General features: G+C 31.3%; 1 protein-coding gene across 1 annotated transcript; it reads right to left on the reverse strand.

The window, feature by feature from the left end:
- Positions 1–1,082: 1,082 nt before the first annotated feature.
- Positions 1,083–3,607, reverse strand: CB5LP (cytochrome B5-like protein). The gene is made up of 5 exons (XM_028197928.2): positions 3,279–3,607; positions 3,113–3,150; positions 1,858–1,935; positions 1,641–1,732; positions 1,083–1,344 (listed from the first exon to the last, which is right to left on the reverse strand). The coding sequence occupies exons 1-5, from the start codon at positions 3,355–3,357 to the stop codon at positions 1,275–1,277; spliced, it is 357 nt and encodes a 118-aa protein (XP_028053729.2). The 5' UTR covers positions 3,358–3,607; the 3' UTR covers positions 1,083–1,274.
- Between the last annotated feature and the right edge of the window lie 9,067 nt (positions 3,608–12,674).

Here is a 12,674-nt window from a genome sequence, read left to right on the forward strand (position 1 = left end):
AAAAAAAAACTGCTAGATATTTTATGTAGAATAAAATTCATGTTAGTTGTTAGATAATTACTATGGTTATCCGAGTAACAAAAACCATCAAATAAATTATAACTAATTTAATGAGCCATTCGCAATTAGATAATTGTGTTGAAATCCACGTCTTGTTCAAACTAAACCAAACTTCAAGGTCGGAAGCAGGGGTGAGATCTAACAGCTGTAAAAAGTGGTTGACTAAGGATATGCATCCAGAGTGTCTGAAGAGAGCAAGAGACATAGACATGGCCTTTTAAGATTAACCTAGCAAACAATCAATGTCTCTATCATAAATTAGGGTGTTCATTTGGTTTGATCGGTATTTATGAAGAAGTAGACATTGAAACTGAAACCATCAGACCGAACTGTGAGCACTGGTTTGGTATGATCAGTATTTATGGAGACTTGCACACTGAAACTAAACATAATGGTTTGTAATTCCTTCATAGAAAACAGACTGTTACACATAAAAGATGCACCGAACCGTGAACATTGGTTTGGTTCAATTCGGTTTGATGCAGTAGTTTGATGTGATTAATTTGATTCAAAACAAGAGGATAAAGACCTAGCAAATGCATGACATGGAGCATAAACAAATGGAGTAGTATTTCCCCCCCCCCCCCCCCCCCCCCCAAAAGCAATGAAACGGTGGATAAAATTGATTCAGTTGGTTTCAGTAACCGCAAAGAGTTTTTTTTATTATTTATTTATTTTTTAACCATTTGAAAACCATACAAATCATTGGCCTCTTCAACTGACCACAGCCAACCGTTGTTGACCAGTTTGATCAGTTTAAATGGTTTGGGCGGTTTTCCTTACACCCCTAATCATAATAGATACGAGAAATGTAATGTAATCTAACACAAGACCAATGCGACATGTGAATGCTCCAAGCTCAATCCAGACCCATCCGAAAACAGATAATGAGTTGGGCAATAGTAGGTTTATGATCAACCTGCACTATGGCCATCTGCAAAGCATTTGTTCTCTACACATTTATATATCTAGCAACTGTCTTAGCTTGAACAGTGATTCACTGTTGTTTGCACTTTACAAAAGACTACTCAACTAACTTATGTTACTTTGATTAAAATGGGGTCAATAGAATAATTGTTTCAATAAACTATTACATAAGCAAAAAATTGAAGAACTGCCTTTAAGGTAAAAAAAAATGGCAGACAACATCCAAGAATAATAAATAAATTCTCACAAAACTGTTCTAATGTTAAGATACAAACCAATTGTAATAATCAATTCTTCTCCAAATCTCCAATGTAAAAATCATCGATCATATCAAATACCCTGGTGGCATGCTGAGGACTGCACATGTATATGAATATGATAGATTGTAAGCATAACATGACTACAAAACAAAAGCATAGGTGGACAACTTTGAAATAAAAATGCTGAAAGCAGCCAGGATCAAAAGTTTTTATTTTTATTTTTTGGATATACATGATTGATCTAATAGGATAACTTGGAATTATAGTGCTTGCAATGAAGCACAAGAAAGATATGTTCTTTTATATTAATTTTCTGACAGACATAAGTAAGTAATTCATATAACTGTAAAATGAGGGGTGAAGAGGAAAACCTTTTTAAAAACAGATGCTTACCCATAAAACCCTTCGGTTGAATCATCTCCGGCATGTGCTAGGATGGCATCACCACCAGGGTGTTCCTCCACATATGAGGTAACATCATACACCTACTTAATTTGAACATGGATGGAACACAAAAGTAAAAGGAAAATAAGAAAGATGAGAAAACAATTATACTGCTCTGACCACATTATCTATATGATGCATCAAAATCCAATAAATGTGACAAGACCTTATCTTTGATGATGATCCAACAATCTGTTCCCATGTTATGCAAGGACACTTCAGCTTTGGTGTACATTTTGGATGCCTACAAGCCAAAAATAAAAAATAAAAGACATGAGAAGGACAATACTGAAATCTGGATGAACTTCCCTAGAAACAACAAAACAAAAAATGAACCACTCATCGCATTGATCAAGATTTCTACACGGGGTTTTTTTTTTTTAAATTATGCCAGGAAAGTAAAAAGAAGGTAAAACCATTCTATTCTACCACAATATAGTCATCAAAGTTTGACATTGTATTGCTTCGGAGTCCTGAGCAGGGGATAGCAGAATTGAACAGCCATAATCATTGCACATGTACATTCCATCATGATACCAATAAGATGCAAATTATGGCTTTTAGTGCATTTGGACAAATTCTCATTCTCAAAACATATGGTCCATAGATGAAGTTTAGAGTATGTAGTCACTTTTGAATTTAAAACTAGCAATTTAAGAATTGTGATTTCCAAGTTCTGTGGGTTAATGGAAAGGCTTGGGGTAGGTCTCTTTACCACACAGACCTAGTAATGCATGAAGACAACTTCCCCAGCTTTACAGACAACAGTCACAATGACACTAGATTATTTCCCATAAAAAGGTGATTAATGCAGCATTTAAATAAGTACACTTTTTGACTTTTTATGAAATATAGGTTGGGTTTGAAGTGATGTAGTAGAGAGGTAATGTGACTTAAATAAGATAGTGACTTTTTTGACTTTTTGACTTTTTTAGGTTATGACAAACAAGACCTTAGTGTGGGAATGTGGTTCGTGGTGGAGTAGGTAATCAGGAATCACATTATTATTGTATTATATTCCAAACATTGGAATCATGAGGATATAGAATTACATTCCCATTCCACCTCAAAATTCTTGCCATCCAAACATAGCCTAAACGTCTTATAAAGCATACACACTTCAATATATATGCATCATTGATTTTCCAACCATCCATAAACCAACAATCACATTAGCTTGAAAGAAGTTCAGTATCAAATCTTTCAATTGCAACCAAGAAATTTAGCTCTCTTTTTTTTTTTTTTTTCTTTTTTTCTTTTTTTTTCCTTTTAATGCTTACATATTGATCAAGCTTTAGCAGCACTATCTCAATTTTTTTGGTGTGTGGTATACATTTTATGTATTTCAGGGTCCCTGGTTTATTTATGTAGATATATAATTAAAATACAAATCAGAAAAAATAATTGCATAAATGAAGTACCTTGTTGATTGCATTTGATAGATCTTTTTTGCTGTGATCTGAACTTGAGAGAATTCAACAAGTAAGATGAGACATTGAATAGAGAGAGAGAGAGAGAGAGAGAGAGAGATTGACACAAGATTTAACATCATCTACTTAGATTCACAATAATATAAGTTAGAATTACCAGATTTAAGATGTCTAGGGATCAAAAATAGAGCCCCTAATAAGATGCCCAACACCAGTGTCACCACCACTATCACCATTGCTCTCAACTTGAACTCTCACTCACTCTACTACTGCTTAAATAACTTAGAGAGGATGATGACCTGGAATGGCTGAAAAAATTGATTTTGGAAAATTGGGTTTAGGAACAGATTCGCCGGAGAAGACAAGGTGAGATTTCGGAACCCTACAGGTAGAGGGAGAGGACTGTGGTCCGTGGGCGCCAACTATCGTACGCAAATGGTGGTATTCTTGTCCCATACATAAATTAGTATCAGCCATTGGATCTTTCTTTTTGGATCTCATATTCAGTGCATTTAAAAATACAAATTAAATTAATAATAAAATTTATAAATATTAATAATTGAATTCATAAAATATTTCATTAATTTGTAACTATTTTATAAAAAGTCCACTAATGTGTAATTTTCTCGAGAAAAATTTGTTGTGGGCCCATGGAATGGCTAACGTGGCAAATTTTGAATGGTTGTCGTAAAACATCTGATTTACGGGTCAAATGTATATAATGCGGTCTCATCTTGAATATGATGATATTTTATGTCTGTATAACAAGTACATAAATTAGTGGATTCAAAATTATTATTCAATGTATTTATTGAAAAACTTAATTAAAATTATGCAAAAAAAATATAAAATAAAATAAAATACAATTATCAATATTTATAATTCACGTTCAATAAATCACTAATTTGAATTTTTTCAATGACAAAAAAAGAATAAAATTAATATATTGTTACTATTATTCAATATATATATATATATATAAATATATGCAGCCTACTATTATTCAAATATACATAATAAATATATGAAATTCTAAAATTTGGCTCCACGAATTATATGACTTAAGGGCAAGTTTAGGAAGATCCAAAAAAGTCAAAAAGTCAAAAAGTTACTAAAAAAGTTAAAAAGTTAACACTATTCACCAAAAGTCAACAATTACGGCTGCACAACTCCCAATTCAAATTTTTCCCTACAAATCAATTTTTACAATTTTTTATTACACATTTTTCAATAAAAAGTCAAAAAGTTAACCCAAACATCCATATTTTCAACCTCAATTTTTTAGTCCAAAAAGACAAAAAGTACACTTTTTTAGTCTTCCCAAACTTGGCCTAAATATAGTTTCGTGTCAAGTTCATAATAGTGGCAAGGTGTCAGTTGGCAATTGGGTTGGGTTGGGTGGGGTTGGGTTGATTTTTTTGGTTAAATTAATCACAAAAATATAAAATAAGTTAAAAAATTAATAAAATAAAATATCACATTAAAATTATAATTATTTTATTTTTTCTTTCACAAAATTAAAAAAGTCAAAAACCAACCGAAATGAACTTTTTAGCTTTGACTAAGTTAGTTTAAAATAAGTGATAGGTTAGTTTAAAATGAATAGTGAACCCCCCCAAATTTCTACCTCAAATGATAATACAACAATTATGGCTCTTTCAAGAAAAACCGAATATAAATTTTCAAACTTACATTACATGATACAATAGTTCTTCATGCAATAATACATTAATTTAACAACAAGTATATAAACAAATAAATACCCTCAAGGGTTTACAAGTTTCAAGGCTTGAGCCTAGTTACACAAAACGGTTATTCAAACCCACACACATACAATCATTGGTTTACACACAGAGTCACAGTAAAATAAGAGTCTCATACTCTCAACACACATTTCATCGTCTTTAGTTAGGCGACATTACCACATCTTTTCCTGCACAAAAATCTCGTTGGGTGAACATAAAGCCCAATAGGAAATCCTTAACAAAGTATATACATTTTATACAAGTCTCAAGAGATGAAATGCACATGCCATGCTTTGCCCTTTTGAAAGAAAATCATATCTTCATCTTTGAAAACCATCATGCTCAATGATGTCATGCAATTTCAATTCTTCAAAACTTAACATTTCATTTCAAGAGCGGTAAATACGACTCTGGTAATCCCTAGGTCGGTGTCTGCAAGTAGACTATACAAGTACTACCAAATTATCATTTTTACCGATATCAACCGGAAGGCTCGACACCTATCCGCGCGGGTTTTCGGTTTTTCACCCTGGACTCTCAAGCCAACTTATTCAATACCATTTACACCACCTATCAAGACTTACCAACGTATTTACCCCAAAATCATTCCATGAAAACTTGTTTCTCAATATTCTTTTCTCAATGTAAGTTTTCAAATCAACTTTCAAAGTTTAATGTAATCAAATGAATTGATATGTCAATTTCACAAGATGAATATAAATACTTTTATTCTCATTTATCATCCAAGGAATAACACAATTCTCTCTTCTCAAGTATCCTCAACAATTAGTCATTTCAAGACTATTTTAACGTTTTGAACAATAATTTCTAAAATGAACAACAATTCTCATATTCCCTGAAATTCATCATTTATATAAATATAAATAAGAAATTTTCCAAACATCCATTTATTTTGACATACAAAATAAATATAACAATATCATTCATGGATTTTCAATCTCTTAAAAAAAAAATCTCCAAATTCTAGGTTTTCTTACCAAAACTATACAACTCAAATCTTTTGAAAGAAAACTTTCAAAATCATCTTTTCTTCAATCAAGGAAGAACAAAACCCATAAGGTCATTTTAAAAAAATAAGAGACAAGCCCACTTTTAAAATCGTTCAACTTCTTGAATCAACAATCAATTTTCAAAGCTATCGAAAGATGATTTCAAAAATCATATAGATCTTGCAAAATATATATATATATATATATATAACTCTAAGAAAATCCCTACCTCAAGTTTGAAAAAGAATAGAGATGAAACCCCAAAATCAACGATGCTTAAACTCGATCTTCACCGCACACAACGAAGTCCTCGAGATGATAACCCACTTTGATGAAGAAACAATGGCAAAACTCAAATGGATCTTGAGAAATCAAGGTTTTTGATCTAGTTTGTGTAGAGAAATGTAGAAAGAAGGGAGAGGAAAGGGTTTTTAGAGAGAGAGATATATACAAAAGTGATCTGAAATATCAGATTCACGAACTGATATAACATGGTCCGCTCGAGTGTGGAAAGCCCCGTTCGAGCGTCGAATACAGTTTCCCAGTACTTTTGCAGAGAGGTCAAACTTTTGGAACCAAACATTCTCTGCTTAAGCACATAAACAGCCGCTCGAGCGGACAAGCAACTTCGAATGCATTTTGCATTTTTTCTTTTCAGCTAGCTGACCGGGCAGCTCGACCCCCGTAAGCTGACCGGGTCAAAATCAGGATCGCTACAAATAGTAAACCATTTCAAGTCAATTCAAAATGAGTAGTGAGTTGTTTCATAATAAATGGTAAGTAAATTCATAGGGCGGTAAGTAATGTTATACATGATAAATTATTTTACTAGCAAATATAATTGAGACAATTACTATTTAGTGTAAATTTTTAAAAATAATTTTAGAGCAGTGCTAAATTTATGTACATTTACATTAATAATTAAAGTGTTAATTTGTAAAACTACTATTGAGTTGTAATTTTCCCAATATAATTCCACGTCACTCCATTAACAAACTTTTTTTTCTATAAATTTTATAGAAAAGTACGAGACTTAATATATTTTACATCTGATTTCAATGAGTTCAACATATTGAATAGTTCAAACTATCGAAATGGCACCTGTGGTGGGCCCCACGGACCCAACAGTACCATCCAATCCAAGATTTTGAAAACCGGACCGGTGAGCGAACCGAAAAAATAATCGGGTGAATGGGTCACTGGTTCAACCACTGGTGAATCAAAATTGAACCGTGATGTCATAACTATATTAAAATTTATCAGTATAAAAAATGTAGATATTAAAATTACAAACATTAATAAATAATAAACATTTACAAAAAAAAAAATTCTTAAATTTTATTTTACATTTTTTATACATTGATTTTTTGTAAAAATAATTAAGACATTATTGAATATATAGTATATATACTTATTACATTGTTGACAATTGTGTTGATGGCTTAATGGTTTGAGTACTTGCTTTTTATGCACTTGGTTCCATGTTCAAGTCCTCTCCACAAACATATTTTTGGAAGAAACTTTAATTCTTCAAACCTAACCGGTTTTTATGTTGACTCGTGCCTAGTGAACCAACGGTTCTTCTGGTTTTCAAATTCTAAGCAAGTTTTGAGCATAGTCTGGGTTTGGAGGGTCATCCCAACTGTTTCGATTTGGGTTTGAAAACATTGGTCCAATCCACTTTGTAGACTAGAGACAAGCTTGCTCATATTTTATTAGATTTCGCTTATTATTCAATTATTTACTACTCAATCAAACTCTACCTACTACGCTCCATCTAAAAAACAAAAAAAACAAAAAAACTCTACCTACTACTCAATCAAACATGACTCATGACTTACCACTTAATAAGACACCACTTAATTGAACTTGACTTATTACTTAATTAAATATCACTTACTACTTAGTAAGATTGTACTTACTATTTTATTAGATTTTACTTACTACTCAATTAAATTCTATTTACTACTTAATGAGAATTGACTTACTGCTCAATTAAATCCCACTTACTACTCAATGAGACTTAGTTTACTACTCAGTGATACTTCACCTACTATTCTATCAAACTTGACTTATTACTTAATCAAATATGACTTACTACTCAATAAAACCCTACTTATTGTTACTACTTAATAAGACCCCACTTACTATTAAATGGTAACCAAAATTAGATTGAACGATAAGTAGAGTCACAATGAGTGGTAAATAGTAAAATAAAAATATGAAATAGAAATTAGTTTTACTCGACATAAATAACCCTTACTCGGATTTTAATGTATAGTTATGAACTTGGTGATCTTTGATTACTCATTGTGTTATTGATTATGAGTATAATTATATCAAACTTATAAGATTAATTGTATTTAGTAGTAAACTAACTCGCTACAAATGGTAATTATAGTCATATTAGTAAATTTCATTATTAGGGGTGAGCATGATTTAATTTGGTTTGTTTAAGAATAAACTAATGACCAAACGATTACTTACAGGTTTTTAAAATTTAGAATGAAACTATAAAAATCTTAAAACCAAATCAAACTAAAAAAGTAATTTTATAACATAATCACAAAATATTACTCATAACTTGCTCAAACATTAAGCAACGTGATATCATTTTTAAAATAAAAATAAATTACATGACTTACTACTCAACCACCGTTACTACTACCACCACCACCACTACCATTGCTACCGCTACCACCACCATGCTACTACTACCACCACTACCTTCATCATCATTGTCATTGTTTCCATAAATATCACTAAAATTGTACTGCCACTACTATTACTACTTCTACCACCACCGCTGCCAACACCACCACCATCAACGCTACCATGCCACTATTGCCACCACCATCCACCACCACCACTACCACTGTCACCACCACCATGCCACTACTGCCACTACCACTATCACTACCACCACCACCACCATCATCACCACTACCACCACCATCATATCACCACTACTACTCAATTAAACTCCATTTATTACTCAATCAAACATGACTTACCACTCAATAAGACACCACTTAATTGGACTTGACTTACTACTCAATGAGTTTTCACTTACTATTTCACTATATTCCACTTACTACTTAACGAACTTCTACTTACTATTTTATTAGACTTTACTTACTATTCAATGAATTTCTACTTACTATTTAATTACACTTCACTTACTACTCAATTTTGGTTTCATTTGCTACTTAATGAGCTTTCACTTACTACTTTAATAGATTCCATTATCTACTCAAATTTGGTTTCACTTACTACTCAATGAGCTTCCACTTATAGTTCACTTACTACTCAATGAGACTTTACTTACTACTAAATTAAACCCTACTTACTACTTAATGAGACTCAACTTACTACTCGTTAATTGTTTACTTACTACTCCATCAAACTTGACTTACTATCCAATTAAACACTACTTATTACTCAATGAGACTCAACTTACTACACAATCAAATTCCACTTCACTACTACTTAAAAAGACACCACTCGACTGGATTTGATTTACTACTCATTTAAATCCCACTTAGTCCCACTAACTACTCATTTAAATCTCACTTTAGTTGTATCATATTAAACCCCACTTACTATTCAATGAAAGACTCCACTTACTAGTCAAGCAAATTTTATTTACTACTTAATTAAATGCGGCTGACTACTTAATTGGACTTAACTTACTACTTGATTAAATCTCATTTACTACTTAATGAAACTCTACTTACTATTTTATTAAACTTTGCTTACTACTCAATTAAACTTTATTTATTATTCAATAAGACTTGACCTACTGTTCAATTAAACCTTACTACTCATTGACACTTAACTTACTCTATTAACTACTCAATTAAATTCATTCATTACTCAATCAAACATGACTTACTCAATAAGACACCACTTCATTTGATCTATCCTACTCAATGATACTCGATTTACTATATCCCAAAACTTGAATTACTCCTCATATTAAGCCACACTTACTAGTCTATCAGACTTGATTTATTATTCAATGAAATTTTACTTACTACTGAATGAGACTCCACTTGCTACTCCATTAGACTCGACTTATTACTTAAAGAAATTTTATTTACTACTCAATGAGACTCTGCTTATGACTCTATTAGGCTCAACATATTACTTAATAAAACTTCATTTAGCACTCAATGAGGCTCCACTTAATTACTACTCCATCAAACTTGACTTACTATTCAATCAAATATCACTTTCCAGACACTGATACTCTACATACTCTACTTACTACTACATTAGACTACTACTCCATCAAATGTTTGATACTCAACTTTCTACTTCATCAAACTTGACTTACTATTAAATAAAATCTCATTTAGAAAGTGAGTGATAAGTTGTTTCAAAACAAATAGTAAGATAATTCATAACGAGTGATAAACAAATTTAAAAATCTAACCAACTTTAGAGAGTGTCATAGTATGATCTCATTTATTACTGAATGAGATTTTACTTACTATTTCATTAAATTTGACTAAATACTCAATTAAGCCGCATTTACTACTTAAGGAGATTTCACTTATGACTTCATTAGACTTAACATACTACTTAATTAAATTCCACTTATTACTCAATGAGACTTCACCTACAATTCTATTAGCCTTGACTTATTACTTAATCAAACATTTAACTACTGACAACTATTGAGTGGTAAGTAGAATTAGAACGAATAATATGACTTGACTTATTATTTAATCAAACATTTGATTACTGACAACCATTGATTGACAATTAGAATTAGAACAAATAATAAGTATTATATTTAAGAGTGATAAGTATTGTCATAACAAGTGATAAGTACCATCAAATTGATAGTAAGCCAAAGCACCTTTGCATCACCATTGACAACTTGCACTCTCTACACTTAGTCCCAAAATGGTTGTACATGTCTTTTTATATGAACCCAACATTCTTATAGTCACTTACTTGTTCTACCATACAAGAAGTTATTATTCAATGAGATATGCCTATTTCTATTTACTACTCTAGACTTTAGTTATTATTTATTGTGTTTTCGCTTACTACTCAATCAAACTATACTTACCACTTAATTAAACATGACTTATCAATCAATAAGACACAACTTCAATAGACTTAAGTTAATAGTCAATGAAATTATACTTAAATGGAAAACAGTAAATATAAACGTTACCAAATAGGCCCTTAAATATAAATATGGTATGTCATTAGTTTTATATATTTAAAATTAATTTAAAATATAAAAAAAACATAATTTTCAAGAATTGAAGGTGACCTATTTATCAGGTAATATTTTAAATAGCAAGTTTATTCATAACAAATAGTAAATGAATGAATACCAAATAGTAAATATGTTTGTAGCAAATAGTAAGTTAGCATCATTTTTTAAATTTCAAAATTAACCAAAACTACTTTATTTTTTAAAAAACTACTTTACTTTTTCTATCTAGTTTTACTTTTGATTTATCCAATGACTACCATTTATCTTATCTAAATTTAATGATATATATTTTTTTATGTACCATACATGAAAATCACTTCATGTATGGTAGAATTTTCCGTGGTCCGTGATGTCTTGGTTTTATCAAGCCACGTGGAGGTTGAAAATGGGTCGGATTTTACCTGCATTATACAGCCCACCCGTGCACCCACTTACTCGAACTATTACTCTAATGGGCATGGGTTCTTTTCAATTGGGCTTCCCAATACGAGGTTGATGTTGGGCTTCCGTGTGCCTATCATTGAATTTACATCAATAATCCGAATTGTTGAATATATAGAACTTGTAAAGTATTTCATATTTATAAAAAAATCACGTTGATTGGATGTCGATAGTCACTTGATCATATCATATTTCTATCAACAATTTATTTTCAAAATTATATTTATCATTGATAGAAATGTGATATGATCAAGTAGCTATCAAAATCTGATCAACTTGATTTTTAATAAAAATGAAATATTCAATGAGTTTTACACATTAAAAGGTCTAAATTATTAATGCGGGCTCCATGGTAAGCCCATGGAGACCCAACAACTCTCTCTAGTCTGATTTGAACCACAGAGAAAGAATTTGTATATTTTCTAAGGTAAATTACACTTTGCCTTTTTTATATATAGTCATTTTTCTACTTTGGTTTTAATTGTTTGTTTTTTTCCCATATTGGGCTTCCATGTTTTAAGTTTTTCTTAATTTATTTTTAAAACTATTTTTATTAAAAATTAAATAGAAAATGATACACTAACAGTCACGCAGCATAAAAATATGTTATTATATATAACTCACATTTTTGACAAATTTAAACCGTAATATAATAATATATTTTTCATATAACACAAATTTAAACCGTAATATAATAATATATTTTTTATATTATATGATAGTTATTATAATATTTTCTATCTAATTTTTAATAAAAATTAATTTTAGAAGTAAGGATGGCAATAGAAACCATACCCAATCATTATCCATGGAGATCCTACCCGAAATAAGTGGCTTCCCGTATTTTTCTATCCATCGGGTCAGTGGGGAATGGGTCAGGCTCATTTCTCCGTATGTCTTGACATCCTCTATTCACAGCTAGGGTTTTCTCACTCTCTCTCAGCACTCCCACTCCCACTCCCACTCCAAATCAGAGTTAAGCATCGAAAGCCGCTAGAGTTCCAGCATCAAAAGCAGAGTTCTCCGGCGATCTCGTTGGCGCTTAACATAGTTCTCCAGCGTGGTGAGTTCTATCTCTCGTTTCTCTCTCTCTCTTCTTCGGCTATTTTTGCTTTGTT

The sequence above is a fragment of the Camellia sinensis genome, chromosome 13 (genome assembly GCF_055761805.1).
Source record: "Camellia sinensis isolate YWXY chromosome 13, ASM5576180v1, whole genome shotgun sequence".
Taxonomy (NCBI): Eukaryota; Viridiplantae; Streptophyta; class Magnoliopsida; order Ericales; family Theaceae; genus Camellia; species Camellia sinensis.

What these genes read in the sequence shown, in the direction of transcription:
- CB5LP (XM_028197928.2), bottom strand. Translation starts at nt 3,357, where the DNA reads ATGGTGATAGTGGTGGTGACACTGGTGTTGGGCATCTTATTAGGGGCT. An exon ending in TATCAAATGCAATCAACAAG is followed by an intron (nt 1,936 to 3,112) that starts GTACTTCATTTA and finishes TTTGGCTTGTAG; the next exon opens with GCATCCAAAATGTACACCAA. An exon ending in GGATCATCATCAAAGATAAG is followed by an intron (nt 1,733 to 1,857) that starts GTCTTGTCACAT and finishes CAAATTAAGTAG; the next exon opens with GTGTATGATGTTACCTCATA.